Source organism: Chenopodium quinoa, unplaced genomic scaffold, assembly GCF_001683475.1.
Source record: "Chenopodium quinoa cultivar QQ74 unplaced genomic scaffold, ASM168347v1, whole genome shotgun sequence".
NCBI lineage: Eukaryota > Viridiplantae > Streptophyta > Magnoliopsida > Caryophyllales > Amaranthaceae > Chenopodium > Chenopodium quinoa.
The window spans coordinates 1,455,614-1,470,284 of NW_018742309.1; the positions used below are offsets into that span (position 1 = coordinate 1,455,614).

At 43.1% G+C, this 14,671-nt stretch overlaps 1 protein-coding gene across 1 annotated transcript; it reads right to left on the reverse strand.

The window, feature by feature from the left end:
- Positions 1–1,908: 1,908 nt before the first annotated feature.
- On the reverse strand, positions 1,909–3,573 carry LOC110687562. Its single transcript, XM_021864220.1, has one exon. It carries the CDS (start codon positions 3,571–3,573, stop codon positions 1,909–1,911), a length of 1,665 nt encoding a protein of 554 aa, XP_021719912.1.
- Positions 3,574–14,671: the final 11,098 nt, after the last annotated feature.

Genomic DNA, 14,671 nt, shown 5'->3' on the forward strand with positions numbered 1-14,671 from the left:
ATACCTGTCACCCTCTGGCGACTGACATACAATACCTGCCCTACAACCATTTGCTGTGGAACTCCCATCAACATAGACTTTCTAGGGTTGGTCAATTTTTTCAGTTTCTAGGGGCCGGGTCATCTCAACTATAAAGTCTGCAAAGGCTTGCCCCTTCACAGCTTTTTTGGGCTCGAACGCGACCTCAAGACTTTGGATCTCAATTGCCCACTTTATGATCCGCCTTGACGGCTCCATGGTCGTCAGGGGCCGCTTGATTGGCTGGTTTGTGTAGACGACCACCAGATGTGCCAGGAAATAAGGCTTCAATTTTTTCACTGCCATGTACAGGGAGAGTCCAAACTTCTCCACTAGTGGGTACCTCAACTCTGCATTCTTTAAAACATGACTGACAAAATAGACTGGGAGTTGGCAACCGTCTCTTTTAGCTAAGAGGACGGCACTTAAAGCATGATCTGATACCGCGAGATACATGTAAAACACTTCTTTTGGCAAAGGGCTGACGAGTCTAGGCAGAGAATGCAGATGTTCTTTTAGCTTTTGGAGGGCCGACTCAGCATCCGATCCCCATTCAAACTTTGCTTTCTTTCTGATTGCCTGGAAAAAGTAGAGGCACTTGTCGCCTGCCCGACTGAGAAACCTTCCGAGGGCGGCCAGGCAGCCTGTTAGCTTCTGTACCTCTCGAACGGTGCGAGGCGACTATATGTCAATGACCACCTGCACCTTATCAGGATTTTCCTCTATTCCCCTTTGATTTATGAGGAATCCGAGAAACTTCCCAGACACAACTCCAAAGACACACTTTTTTGGATTAAGCATGACTCGGTGCCGCCTGAGTGTGGCGAATGTTTCTCGGAGGTCTGCCAGATGGTCCGTTTGAAGTTTTGACTTTACAATCATATCATCAATATACGCCTCAACATTTCTTCCAATTTGATTAAAGAACACAGTGTTGATCATTCTTTGGAAGGTTTCCGGGGTGTTCTTCAGACCAAACAACATGACCGTGTAACAATAGAGCCCTTGTTCTGTGACGAAGGCAGTTTTCTCTTGATCTTTCTTCCATAGAGGGATCTGGTGAAAGCCTGAATAGGCGTCCATGAAACTCATCAAGGCATGGTCGGCTGTTGAGTCGACCAAGCTGTCGATCTTTGGCAAAGGATAGGTGTCTTTCGGACACGCCTTGTTTAAATCAGTGTAGTCCACACACATGCGCTAGGAACCATTCGGCTTCTTGACTAGCACAACATTTGCAACCCATTCTGGGTAGAAACACTGCCGAATGTATCCCGCATCAATTAACTTTTTTACCTCGGCGGCGGTCGCCTGATTCCTTTCTTCACCATGATGCCTTTTCTTCTGTCGTACCGGTTTCTTTTTTGGGTCGACAGCTAGCTTGTGTACCGCCAGGTATGGACTAATACCTGGCATCTCATGCACCTCAAATGCAAATATATCTTGGAATTCTTTCAACAGTTGGCGAAGGTCATTGCCAAGTTCAGTTAGAGCAGTCGTACCCACCTTAACAGTTCGGTCTGGCCGACTGTCATCGAGGGCGACATCAACATGCTCCCCAGCTGGCAGAGGGCGGAATTTATCCGGCCGCTCCTCAGCCAGTGATTGCTATTGCTTATGCTTTTTTTGGACCTCCGCCTCAGAGGCTTTTCTCTTCCTGCCGCCTGCCTCTTGGGCAGACGCGTCTTCTATGGCTTTGCCAGTTTGGCTGTCTGAAGTTACCGTTGTTTTGATGTCAGTGAGGTAACATTCTCTGGCCATTATGTGGTCCCCCCTTATGGAGCCGACTGTTTTGTCGTCCTTCTCAAACTTGAGCAACATAAGGGATGGAATGATAACTGCTTTGGAGTCATTAAGGGTGAGGCGCCCAAGGATCATGTTGTAGGCAGTAAGTTATTCCACAACCAGAAAACGAATGACCATGTGGCGGCCCTCACCTCTCTCACCCAGACGGACGGGCAAGTCAACTTGACCAATCGGATGGACGACTCCCCCTCCAAATCCTACGAGAGGATGGGAGACAGGCTGTATGCTCTCAGGCCTGTACTTGAGCTTGGTTAAGCACTTATGGCTGATGAGGTCCGACAAACTCCCTATATCAATAAGAATTCTGTCGACTCTTTGGTTGGCCACTTTGCACTCAATGACAATTGGGTCGTCATGCGGCCGTCGGACACCACCAGAATCTTTCTCAGAAATAATAACCTCAAGAAACAAGGTACCAGAGGTCTCACCCCGATTAACAGACTTAACATCTAACTGCCTGATGCTATCCTTGTTTCCCCGAACAGTCGAGCCTCCCCCTGCATAGCCGCCTGCTATTGTATAGATGGTAGCTTCATCAGTGTTAGAGCTGTCAGCCGACTTCTGTCTTTTTTGCCTGGCCGACTGATTCTGATTGGGGGGCCGTTTTTCTTTAGGATTCTTGACATAAGATTCCAGATCGCCTTTTTCAGCCAACTGATCCAGCAGACGCTTGAGACTAATGCATTCGTTGGTCTCATGCCCAACGTCATCATGAAAATGGCAGTGTTTGCCTTGGTTGCGCTTGCTAGGATCACCCTTCATAGGTGCCGGCTTCTCAAGTGAGAGTCGGCCCTTAACTTCTTTGAAAATAGCATGATTATCTTTGTTGAACTCATACTTGGGAGAATAGGGAGTGAACTCTTTTCTTTTCTTACTGGACGGCTGACCAGTGGAGTCGGCCATCCAAACATCTTTTCTCTTCTTATCTTCCTTGGGGGCCGCTTTCTGTGAGCGACTCTCCTTTTTCTCGGACCTTTTCTGGTCCCCTTGCTTTCCCATGTGATAGAGGTCGACTGCCTGTATGTAGGTCTCGGCCTCCATCATTGCCTCTTGAAGAGTAGCTACTCTTTTTCTGACTAAGTCGAACTTGAAGTTCGACCCGTCCTTCAATCCCTTGAAGAAGTCGGTATAGGCTACTTCATTCGGCAAGTTGGGTATTTGTATCCTCATCAGATTGAATCTCTTTATGTAGGAGCGTAATCCCTCCTTTTCTCCCTGCTGGACGGCTCCTAGATCAAGAGTCGTCTTCCTGGAAGGTATGTTCATAGAAAAGTTTGATGCAAACAAATAGGCCAGTGTTCTGAAGTTGTTGACACAGCCGGCCGACAGATTGCCAAACCACTGCTGGGCGACTCCCTTCAGAGTGGCAGGAAAACATCTACACCATGTGGCATCGTCCAATCCTTGAAGGTACATTAGATTGGTGAAGGCCATAAGATGATCCTCTGGGTTAGCAGTGCCATCGTAGGCGCCTATTAACACATTTTTCACTTTAGCCGGCTGGGCAGCTTGTAAAATTTCCTTGGAGAAGGCGGTTGGCTGTTCTCCCAGTTGGAGTAGCCGTAACTGCCAGTCCAAAGGCTGGAAATTCTTAGCCATCTGACCTCCAAAAGGAGGAGGTGGCAGAAAGTAGTGAGTTTGCGGCACATATGGCGGCTGAGTGACATATGGTGCCGACTGTTGTTGGTGAGAGCTAGAACCGGAGTGTGTACTGCCTGTCCGGATCTCATAGTTTGACCTTGAATGATTCATAGAGTTGTTTTTTACACTGTCAAGAAAATCAGAAGTGGAGGCCGACTCAGACTGCTGTTGGCTCCTTTTATGCTGAATCAACAGCCGAGCGTCTGAGTAGGATTTCTTTGAGCCGTCTGGTTGGACCAGGCGGATTGGTTTCCTTCCCAATGAGGTAGAGATACGATGCTTGGACAAATTGAGTAGAGGTACCCGCCTCTCCTCTTGGCGAGGGTGGGGGGTTGCCTCACGGTCCTTCAATGACTTCTTCTTTCCTGAATAGGAAAACTTTTTGCTCGACTGCCCTTTTTGGGGGACAGCCGTCTTTTGGTTGATGAGATCTTTAATCTCACCCTTGAAACTTCTCATGATGGTCATAAGATCATTCCTCGAGACAGGAGCTGTCTAGTCGGCCGCTTGGTGAGAGTCGGCCGATAGTCCAACTGTTTGGCCTGGACCAGCCTGGTCTTGCCTTTCCTGCCTTTCACGAGGGGTAGTGCGTCGAGCTCTCAAGGACCCGTCTAAGGCCGTGCGAGTCTCAACCTCAGGCTTAGTGTCCTGATCAGAAGAGACGTGAGGCTCGTCTTCTTGGTAGTCGTCCTCTAGACGCCTGTCACCATTAGTCGGTACAGATTGCAATGCCATCTCAAAGGTACTCTCCCCACAGACGGCGCCAAAATGTTTCGGGGTTTTCTGTGTCCCTTGGGAGAGTTACAACTTCAAGGCTGGAATCACGCGCCTGTACTTGCAAGATAACGGAGACTCCTTGGGTAGGGAGCTCCACCTCCAACGATCAAGTTAGTAGATGAAGGAGTTTTAAAGCAGAATGTAAATGGGTGCCGGATGCTAGGACGGGTCTAGCAGGCGGTATAGAGTAGTGTGTGATTGTCTTGGGATTTGTGTAATCCGATTGTTTCTTGTGAACAGTCTCTCTGCCATAAATGAGCATTTATGACCGTATTTATAGCCTTGGGAAGCGTGCCAGGTTCTAGGGTTTTGGCCAACCCTAGGACTGACTGGGCTTTCTTGGGAATTGGGCCCAACCTATTACCTGTTTAGGCAAGGCTGAGAGGGCCACATGGCGCCATAGGAGGTCCATGGTGGACCAATGGAAGCGTGCCACGTGGCAGGTCCTGATAAGCCCAACTAGGTGACACTTGTCAGGCCCTCATTGGTCCACGTGGCGAGAGGTAATTAAGGCAAAATCTCCCTAATCATTTATGATGTAAATTGGTTGCTTAATTTGGATATCTCTTAAATTTACATAAACTTGGATTTATTCATTCTTGCAATTAGATTGCTTGTAATGTGTAAGTTTATGTTGAAAATTATTTTTGAACCCTTTAAATAGTTAAAGATCTAGTCTTTAATGGTTTAAATGGTTGAATCTTAACTTGCTGAAATCCAAAGTGAACAAATTTTTAGTTTTAATCATTTTGGAAGTTGATTAAAATCATGAATGTTCATACTTGTCCTTGAAATGCTATTCTTCATATTGGAAGTTTGTAATATTCAAATGTGCATGAGTATATGTTGGATAAATTATTTTCATTGGATGATTGATTATTTATTCAACTAATTTTATCAAATCTCATTACTAATTTCATTTTTGGTCAAATTAATTATGAAACAAGCCCTCAATTTTTATTGCATCATGTTGAGCTAAAATTGTTAAAAGAATTGTTCTTAAATAAATTTTGGTTTTAGCACTAAAATTGGATTAATTAAGTTAGACTTGTTTTAGTTTCAAAATAATTAAATGTTAATTCTAAAATTTAATTTGGAATTAACTTAGAGTCACACAAAAAATTGATTTAAAATCCCGAGGCACAAAGCAAAAATCGAAGCTCAAGCTTCGAGCACAATGGCTCGGCCAGTAGGGCTGCTTGCGCCACCCACCATTTTGCTGCCGAGCAAAGTGCGTTGTGTGTGTGCGTTATGTGTGGCTGCAAGCACGCTTATTGCGGAGGGCATGCGAGGAAGGCTGGCATGGCGCGACAAGCACAACAACATTGTGTATGTGCGCCATGTCTGTGCTGGCTGCCAGGCAGCGCCTAGCAGCAGCTTAGCACTCAAGGACAAGGCCGCTAGGCAACACCCAGCACTTGCGTGTGTCCGAGCAGCCGGGGCTGCTAGGCAACATCAGCCCAGGGCCTTAGCTGGCTGCTAGGCAACACCCAGCACTTGCGTGTGTGCGAGCAGCCGGGGCTGCTAGGCAACATCAGCCCAGGGCCTTAGCTGGCTGCTAGGCCTCACAACCTAGCAGCACCCATTTTTTTAATGGGAGCTAAGGGGCCCGATTTTGTGATAGCCGTTAGATTTACCTCGTTTTATTTTGCGATTTTGTTTAAACGAGGTTAGGCCTCGGTTTTTCACGTTCTTGCAATATTTTGACAAAATTTGATTTTAGCGGCTTAATTACTATTTAATTTTTATTAATTTAATTGATTTTGATGTGGAATTTAGTGGGAGATTCATTTATAGGTTTTGAATTTAATTAAGCCTTAATTGTGCTTTTCATTATTGCGTTAGTACACATAATTGGATAAACACTTGACAAGTTTTAATTAGGCATATTAATCAGATTAACTACCTAAGATAGTAAATATGGACCGCGTTCTGTTACGTATTTATGTAAATCTAAATTTGGACTACATGTCGTTAAGTATTTTTGTACTTAGATTATTTAGATTATTAGTCCTAGTTACTCGTAAGTTGCATGCTTAATGGTGAAGTCTAAAAGACGAAGCCTAAAGATGCGATGGTGACGATGAAGATTAGATGCTTTGAGTTTCAAGGGGTCATGCTAGTTTGGCATGCGTCTTTAATTATCTTTTATATATATAATCTTATGTATATAATTGCGATATTAGATGCGTGTTTAGGATTTTGAATGTTAAATGATTAATTTAGTTAACTTAAATCAACCAACATAGAAACCTTAAGTCCCTATGATATTGAATTAAAAGTTTCCATTCTTAAATGACACTTACCGAACTAAAGAGAATAGTAATGGGCTATGCCAAAGTAAGGCATTGCTACTTTCCTAGGGAAGTAAGGTATACTAGGTATATGCATTAGTTTTGAATAAATTCAACAATGTCGATATGGAGTCCTTAGATGTCGTGGAAACGAAGATAAACGTGAAGAAAGCATTAGATGCGATGAATTTATTGAACCAAGAATAGCTTAGAGCTATGAGCAATTAGATTTCTTACCTTAAAATATAAAGCGTTAAGACAAGCCAAAGCATGCTTAATCACTTATTGATTTTTAGAGTCTTGGAACCATTTTATTCTTACCTAAAAGGGTCAAATTTTTTAAAAGTGTGGGTAAAACGCTAAATAAGATTGAAAATTTGCATGTATGCTTTAAATTACTTATTGGTTTTATGAAGGGTTTTTCATTACAAATTCTTTCATTTGAAGCAAAATGTCTGCAACTAACACCAACAACCTGTTTTCACTCCGCTCAATTCTTGATAAGAAGAAATTGAGTGGGACAAACTTCCTTGATTGGAAAAGGAACTTGCGAATAGTTCTCATGCAAGAACTAAAGGAATACGTCCTTGACGAGGAAATGCCAGATGCTCCTAATGTAGGGTTTCGTAGTGACCCAACACTACGCGGAAGGAAACCCCCCAAGACCCGCCCCTTAATTAAAGAAATTAACAAGCATAATAAACTTAATCAAACAAGATTAAGAACAAGAATTATTCCTTTGTTGCGTGCTTCGCTCCCGAAGATCTCCTACTTCAAAATACCGAAACTACGAGATCTCTGACGGATCGTACCCTTGACCCGACCCGAGCGTCCTAAGTCTTGAAGGTTAGTCAAGACCCGGACAAAACAAAACTATGAGTTTTACGAATCAAAGGTTTACTCTAATTATAAGAGTTGCCTTTTTAATTCCACTCAAGGTTGTGTATTTCCCAATACCATGCCTTTGGTATTTATAGGGAAATGCATCCTTGACTTCCAATCTCCCATCAATGTGGGAGAGTTGGTAAAATCAACATTTATTTAATTCTAAATTAAATAAATAATCAACTTAATCACACACTCCCACACTACGCACACCCACGCATCCAGCCCCATAATCGCAATGCCTAGAATGCGTGCTGCTAGCGAGCCACGCATACTAGGCTTAACGCTGCTTGCTAGCTCTTCCTCGCACACACTCGCACATCCACACGCAGCAGCCTCGGCCATGCACCACGCACTATGCATGCATTAGCCTCGGCCATGCACCACGCACCACACATGCGCTAGTGCCTAGCACTAGCTGTGCTTGGTGCGTGTGGTCCTGCCATGCGCGCCCAGCATTGTGCTAGGGCTGCGACGACACCCAACCATCCTAGGGCACGTATAGTGCGCCTAGAGATGCTGCCTGGGCTGCGATGGTGCCCAGTCACCCTAGGGCACGCATGGTGCGCCTAGCGATGTTGTATGGGCTGCGACGGGTTGTGATGAGCTGCGATGGTGCGGCTAGCACACCTAGTGTTCTTAGGCTTATGCCTAGCCATGCTAGGTGCATGTTAGCTCGAACTAGCCTACCATCCACATGGCTAGGCCAGTGTGGTGCTAGGGCTATGTTCATACTTGTCGCTTTGTGATTTTGCGACGCTCGGTCTCGACGCTCTAGGCACGTTATCCAACGTCTGTATTCGTAAAACTCTGTCGACTTATTAAATTCTTTCAGATTAATTCGTCGTCTCAGATCGGTGATTCGATTGGGTTCGGCCCAAAGGGTTCAATTAAGATTAAGCTGTAATATCAATTGTACCTCGATATTACTGATCGGAAGCGGCCTCCACCTAGGCATTCCGGTCACTTGACCTTACTGAAGAATTAACTCTGTAATAAATCTGAACCCTCTATCGAAAGAATACACTGGTTGGAAGGACACCATTCCTTTCACCTAATTAATGAGGTCGCACAAGCACAGGCAAATCCTTGAGAGCAAGCTCAAGAAAGGAGAGCTCGTCAGCCCTCATTTGCTCAAAATGATTGGATTATTCGAGAACATGGAGAGGCTTGATGCGGGATACTCAAACGAGATGGAAATTGACATCATTCTCCACTCGCTGCATAAAGGTTATGATCAGTTCAAGATGAACTATAACATGTACATCATGGAGAAAACCCTCACGGATCTTCATAAAGCTTCACGGGATGTTGAAGTAAGCCGAGGAAATGCTCAATGATGAGAGGATGCGTGTCATGCTTATGGTTAAGAAGGGCAAGCCATTTAAGCGATCGAGCAAGAAGAAGGGCTATAAGGGGAAGGGTAAGAAGACCTTTCCACCTAAGCCAAAAGCTACTAAGGGTGACAAGAAATAAAAGGTAGCATCTTCTCAATCCGACTCTGAATGCTTCTACTGCAAGAAGAAGGGACATTGGAAGCGGGATTGCCTCAAGTTCAAGGAAGATAAGAAGAACGACATCGTTTTTTCTTAATCAGGTATATATGTTATAAACCTTAACTTTACTAGCAAAGCTTCATGGGTATAAGATAATGGATGTGGCTAACACATTTGTTCCAATGCTCAGGGACTAAGGAAAATTAGAACACTAGTGAAGGGAGAAGTGGAACTGCAAGTAGGTAATGGAGTAAGGATTGTGACCTTATCTGTAGGAACACTCAGTTTGTCTTTGCCCTCGGGGCTAGTTTTAGAACTAGATGAATGTTATCATGTTCTAAACATTACCAAAAACATTATTTCAATTTCGCCGATAGACGCCAAAGGTTTTGAATTTTGGATAAGGGACAAACAGGTTTATCTTGATAATGTTTTATATGGTACCACATATTCAGAAAATGGTCTTTATGTGTTTTCATTAGACAAACAGGTTTATAATGTTAATAATACCGCCAAAAGGGTCAAGACCGATGGGTCGAATCAAACCTACTTGTGGCATTGTCATCTAGGCCATATAAAAATCAAACGCATCAAGAGACTCCTCCAAGATGGAATTCTTGATTTATTCGATTTAGAGTCGTTTGAAAACTACGAAGGATATCTACTTGGCAAGATGATAAAACATACATTCTCCAAGTTAGGAGAAAGGGAAAGTGACTTATTGGGACTCATACACACGGATGTATATGGACCAATGAGCACAACCGCAAGGAACGACTATCGCTATTTTATCACATTCATAGAAGACTATATTAGATATGCCTATGTCTTCCTAATGTCGCAAAAATCTAAATCCTTTGAAAATTTCAAAGAATTTAAGAGTGAAGTGGAAAATCAGCTTGGTAAGAAAATCAGCTTGGTGGCAAGTATTTGAGCTACGAAATTCGTCAACCATCTGAAAGAACACGGTGTTCAGTAAGAATTGACACCTCTTGGAACTCCACAATGGAACAAAGTATCTTAAAGGAGAAATCAAACTCTATTAGACTTGGTTCGATCCATGATGATTCTTACCGTTCTTTCTATCACTTTTTGGGGAGACGCACTTCAAACTGCGACACTAACACTAAACTGCGCTCCGTCAAAAGCTGTCAAAAAGAAACCTCCGCGGTTATCTTTTCCTAAGATTTTGGGTTTTGAAGCATATGTAAAGAGACTTATGTTTGACAAGCTTACACCAAAATCTGACAATTATTTATTTGTGGGGTACCCAAAAGAAACAAAGGGGTATTACTTCTACAACCAATCTGAGAACAAAGTGTTTCTCGCTCGAGAGGTGTCTTTTAGGAGAAGGAGCACAACCTTTCCAAAATGACAAGTCGGAGGAAAATCGAACTTGATGAATTTCAAGTAAGATGAGAAATAAAATGAATCTGACAAAACTAACAATTAAAGGGCTTTGGAAGCAACTATTGATAATGCTTAAAATCAAACCGACAATGTTAAAAGTCAAACTACAATGTAAATGCTCAATCTATTACCCTAAGTAGGTCGCAAAGGCCAAGATCTCTACCGGACAAATACCTCGGTGTCGTCTTAACCAAGAATCAAGACATCCTAGTCAGGATGAAAATGAGCCAGTGACATACAAACAAGCTATGATGAGCCCCGACTCTGCAAAATTTGGCAAAAAGCCATGAAATCCGAGATGGAATCCAAGTTTGAGAATCAAGTCTAGGTTTTGGTTGATTTTCCCAAAGGTTATACACCTATCGTTTGCAAATGGATTTTCAAGTAAAAAACCCACAATGATGGAAATGTATATGTATACAAAGCTTGACTGGTGGAAAAAGGTTACAAGAAAATTCACGGGGTTGATTTTGATGAAACTTTTTTGCCAATCGTCTTGCTTAAGTCCGTCCGGATTATCCTAGCAATTGTTGCATATTAAGATTATTAAATATGGCAAATGGACGTCAAAACCGCCATCCTTAATGGGATTTTTGAAAAAATTGTGTACGTGACACAACCTTAAGGTTTTGTAGATCAAAATAATGTTGGGAACGTATGCAAGCTTAAGTAATTCATTTATGGATTAAACCAGGCTAGCAGGACTTGGAATCCACGATTCGATGAAGCCATCAATAAGTTTGGTTATATCAAGAATCCAGATGAGTCTTGTGTTTACAAGAAGGTCAGTGGGATTGACATCGTATTCCTTGTCTTATATGTCAATGACATATTGCTCATTGGAAATAGCATCCCAATGCTTAAGTCTGTAAAAACTTGGCTTCGAAGGAAAAAATTTTCAATGAAGTACTTAGGAGAGGCACAGTACTTATTGGGCATCAGGATCTATAGGGATAGATCTAAGAAAATGATTGGATTGAGCCAAATACTTATATTGATAAGGTACTAGCCCGATTCAATATGGTGGAAGCTAAGAGAGGCCACCTACCCATGTCTTATGGCCTAACTCTTAGCAAGAAATAGTTTCCAAAGACACCTGATGAGCGAGAGAGAATGAATCAGATTCCATATGCTTCGCTTATTGGATCGATCATGTACGCCAACGATATGTACAAGGCCGGATGTATCGTACACCTTGAGTGCTATGATTCGATACCAATTAGACCTCAGAAAGGTGCATTAGACTGCGACCAAGAATATCCTAAAGTACCTGGAAAGGAACAAGGATAAATTTTAAGTCTATGGTGGAATAAGGACTTGGTTGTTGAAGGTGATACTGACGCAACCTTCCAGACTAACAGAGATGACTTCAAGTCGCAATCAGGATACGTGTTCTGTCTTAATGGAGGACCGTTCAGTTGGAAGAGTACTAAACAAAGCACGACTGCAGATTTTAAAATTGAAGCCGAATACGTGGCGGCTTGAGAAGCAACAAAGGAGGAAATTTGGATTCGTAAGTTCGTTGGTGAACTTGGTATTGTGCCCTCAATCAAGGGACCTATAGACCTGTTAGGTTTCGTAGAGTCCGAATCTATGCGGAAGGGAAACCCACCCAAGACCCGCATAGTAATTAAAGTGACTAAGCATGCAATCACTAATAAAACAACAATTAAGAGAGATAAAGAAAAGACAATCTTACCCTTGTCGCTTGCTTCGCTCGAATCCCGAGCTCTTACATGAACCCCGTAAATGCTAGGTCTCCGATGGCTCGTATCCACGAACCCGACCCGAATGATCTAAATCTTGAAGGTTAGTCGGGACCCAACCAATAAAAAACTAGAGTTTTACGAACTGCGTGCTTGCGAGAGGCTGGCTGCTGGGTGCGCGCCACTGCCTAGCACCATGCACAGCCTAACATGCTAAGCACGCTGCTATGCGATGCTCGCGGCTTGGCTGCGATGGCTGGACGCTGCTATTCCCTAGCACGCTAGAAAGATTGTCAGCGCCTAGCACCACGCATAGCATAGCACGCCTAGCATGCTACTATGCGATGGTGCGTGGCTGCGATAGCTGGGCGAGCAGTGCCAGCCCATGCCTTAAGCCAACGCCTAGCATGCAAGCAAGGCCTAGCCTTGCGATGCTTGGGCGCATGGCATTCTAGCATACACGCAAGGCTACGATGCTTGCGGTGGCTAACTAGCATGCATGAGCCTAGCACGCTTAGGATGCTAGGCTTGCGATGGGTCTTGCCTAGCCTAGCACTCACATGGCTAGGCCAATGCGAGCCTACGGCTAAGCTTGTACTTATAACTTGTTTGATTTCATGTCTAGTCGAATTCCAAACTTGACTCAATTTGTGACGCTCGATCTCGACGCTCTAAGCTCGATATCCGTCGTCTTTGTTCGTAAAACTTCGACCACTCATCAAATCCTTCGGATTGATTCGTCATCTCAGATCGGTTGTTCGATTGGGTTCGACCCGAAGGGTTCAGTCAAGATTAAGCTGTAATATTAATTGTACGTTAATATTACTGATCAGAAGCGGTCTCCACCTAGGCATTCCGATCAATTGACCTTACCGAAGACTTAGCTATCCAATAATTTTGAACCCTCTATTGGAATAATACACTTGTTGGAAGGACACCATTCCTTTTAATCTCCCACTTATCCTTCCGGACAAGTGTGTAAATTTAGTATACCCCCTTGCCTATGTCGCTTAAAGTCTCTTCATGAACTATAAGGTAAGATTCTTTGTCATCCTTATTACGTCCAGAAGTGTTTCTCAATTTTCGAGTTCGACTGTCAATAAGCAGATGATTTCTAAAATCTATCCGAGCACGACCATGCATTTTCACGTTCTCTCTCATCGAGAGGCCTTGTAAACAACAAAGACATATTCCCTATTGTTAATAAGGGGACATTCCCAGTCTTCTACTATAAGCTTTTCTTTACTATGAAGACCTAGTCACCTGAGTGCTACCATTATAATCCCCATTTACGGCAGACGTTTGACAACATCAAAACAACCAGTACTCAAACAAGAGAACTTACAATACTCATGGCCGAGGAAAAAGGTTCCGATAACAATAATGAGAAATATACTTATGACGATTTGATATCTCTTAAAGTATTCTCATTGGTCTATCCGGTATAATTCCAAACTAGTACCTGTGCAAATGATTTATGACTTTCATGTCCTTGTAGCACAAGAAACGGTGCTATAAATCATACTACACACTCATCTCAAGTCGTCATTAATCGTCCATCGTTTAAATGACCTCGATTAGGGACAATTTTCGATTAAAATATTCAATGTTCACTTAATAGGTGTTTCTTTATCCAAGACATGGTCTTGATACCCTGTTTTGAATATTCTCAAAAATCGAATGGACTCATTATTTAATTCTAAACCACAATTAAATAGATATGGAGTAATCATAAATTTGCAGAAAATTTAATTGCTCCAAAATTGAATGGTTCAACATAGTGTTTTACATTAAGACATCAAGTTTAATTAAACCATCTATATAGGGAAATCAAAGCTAATCTCTAATGTGCTTGATTTTCATTGCCTCAATGTGTTTGTTGTGCTTCACTTGAGACAAAGGTTTAGTCAAAGGATCAGCTACATTGTTGTCCGTTCCAATCTTAAAAGTTCTGATTTCACCTTCGGATTTCCATTCCCTTATCATGTGAAATCGTCGCTTGACATGTTTGACCTTCTGGTGTTCCCTTGGCTCCCTGGCCTGAGCAATAGCTCCATTGTTATCACAATGAAGGTCTATTGGACCCTTGATTAAGGGTACAACACTTACGAATCCAAACTGCCTCCTTAGCTGCTTCCGAAGCTGCTAAGTATTCAGCTTCAATTGTAGAATCTGCAGTGGTGCTCTACTTAGCACTCTTCCAACTAAACGCTCCTCCATTGAGGCAGAATATGTACCCCGACTGCGACTTGGAGTCTTCTTTGTCAGTCGGGAAGCTCGCGTTAGTATAACCTTCAACAACCAACTCGTTACAATCACCATAGACTAGGAATTTATCCTTGTTCCTTTTCAGGTACTTTAGGATATTCTTGGATGCAGTCCAATGCGCCTCTCCAGTGTCTGATTGGTATCGGCTCGTAGAACTTAAGGCATACGATACATCCGGCCTAGTACATATCATGGCATACATGATCGATCCAATAAGCGAAGCATCTGGAATCTGACTCATTCTCTCTCGCTCATCTGGTGTCTGTGGACACTGTTTCTTACTGAGAGTTATGCCATGGGACATGGGTAGGTGCCCTCTCTTGGCCCCTTTCATGTTGAATCGTGCCAGTACCTTATCTATGTAAGTATTTTG

Coding starts and splice junctions, on each gene's coding strand:
- LOC110687562 (XM_021864220.1), bottom strand. CDS start 3,573: ATGAATCATTCAAGGTCAAACTATGAGATCCGGACAGGCAGTACACAC.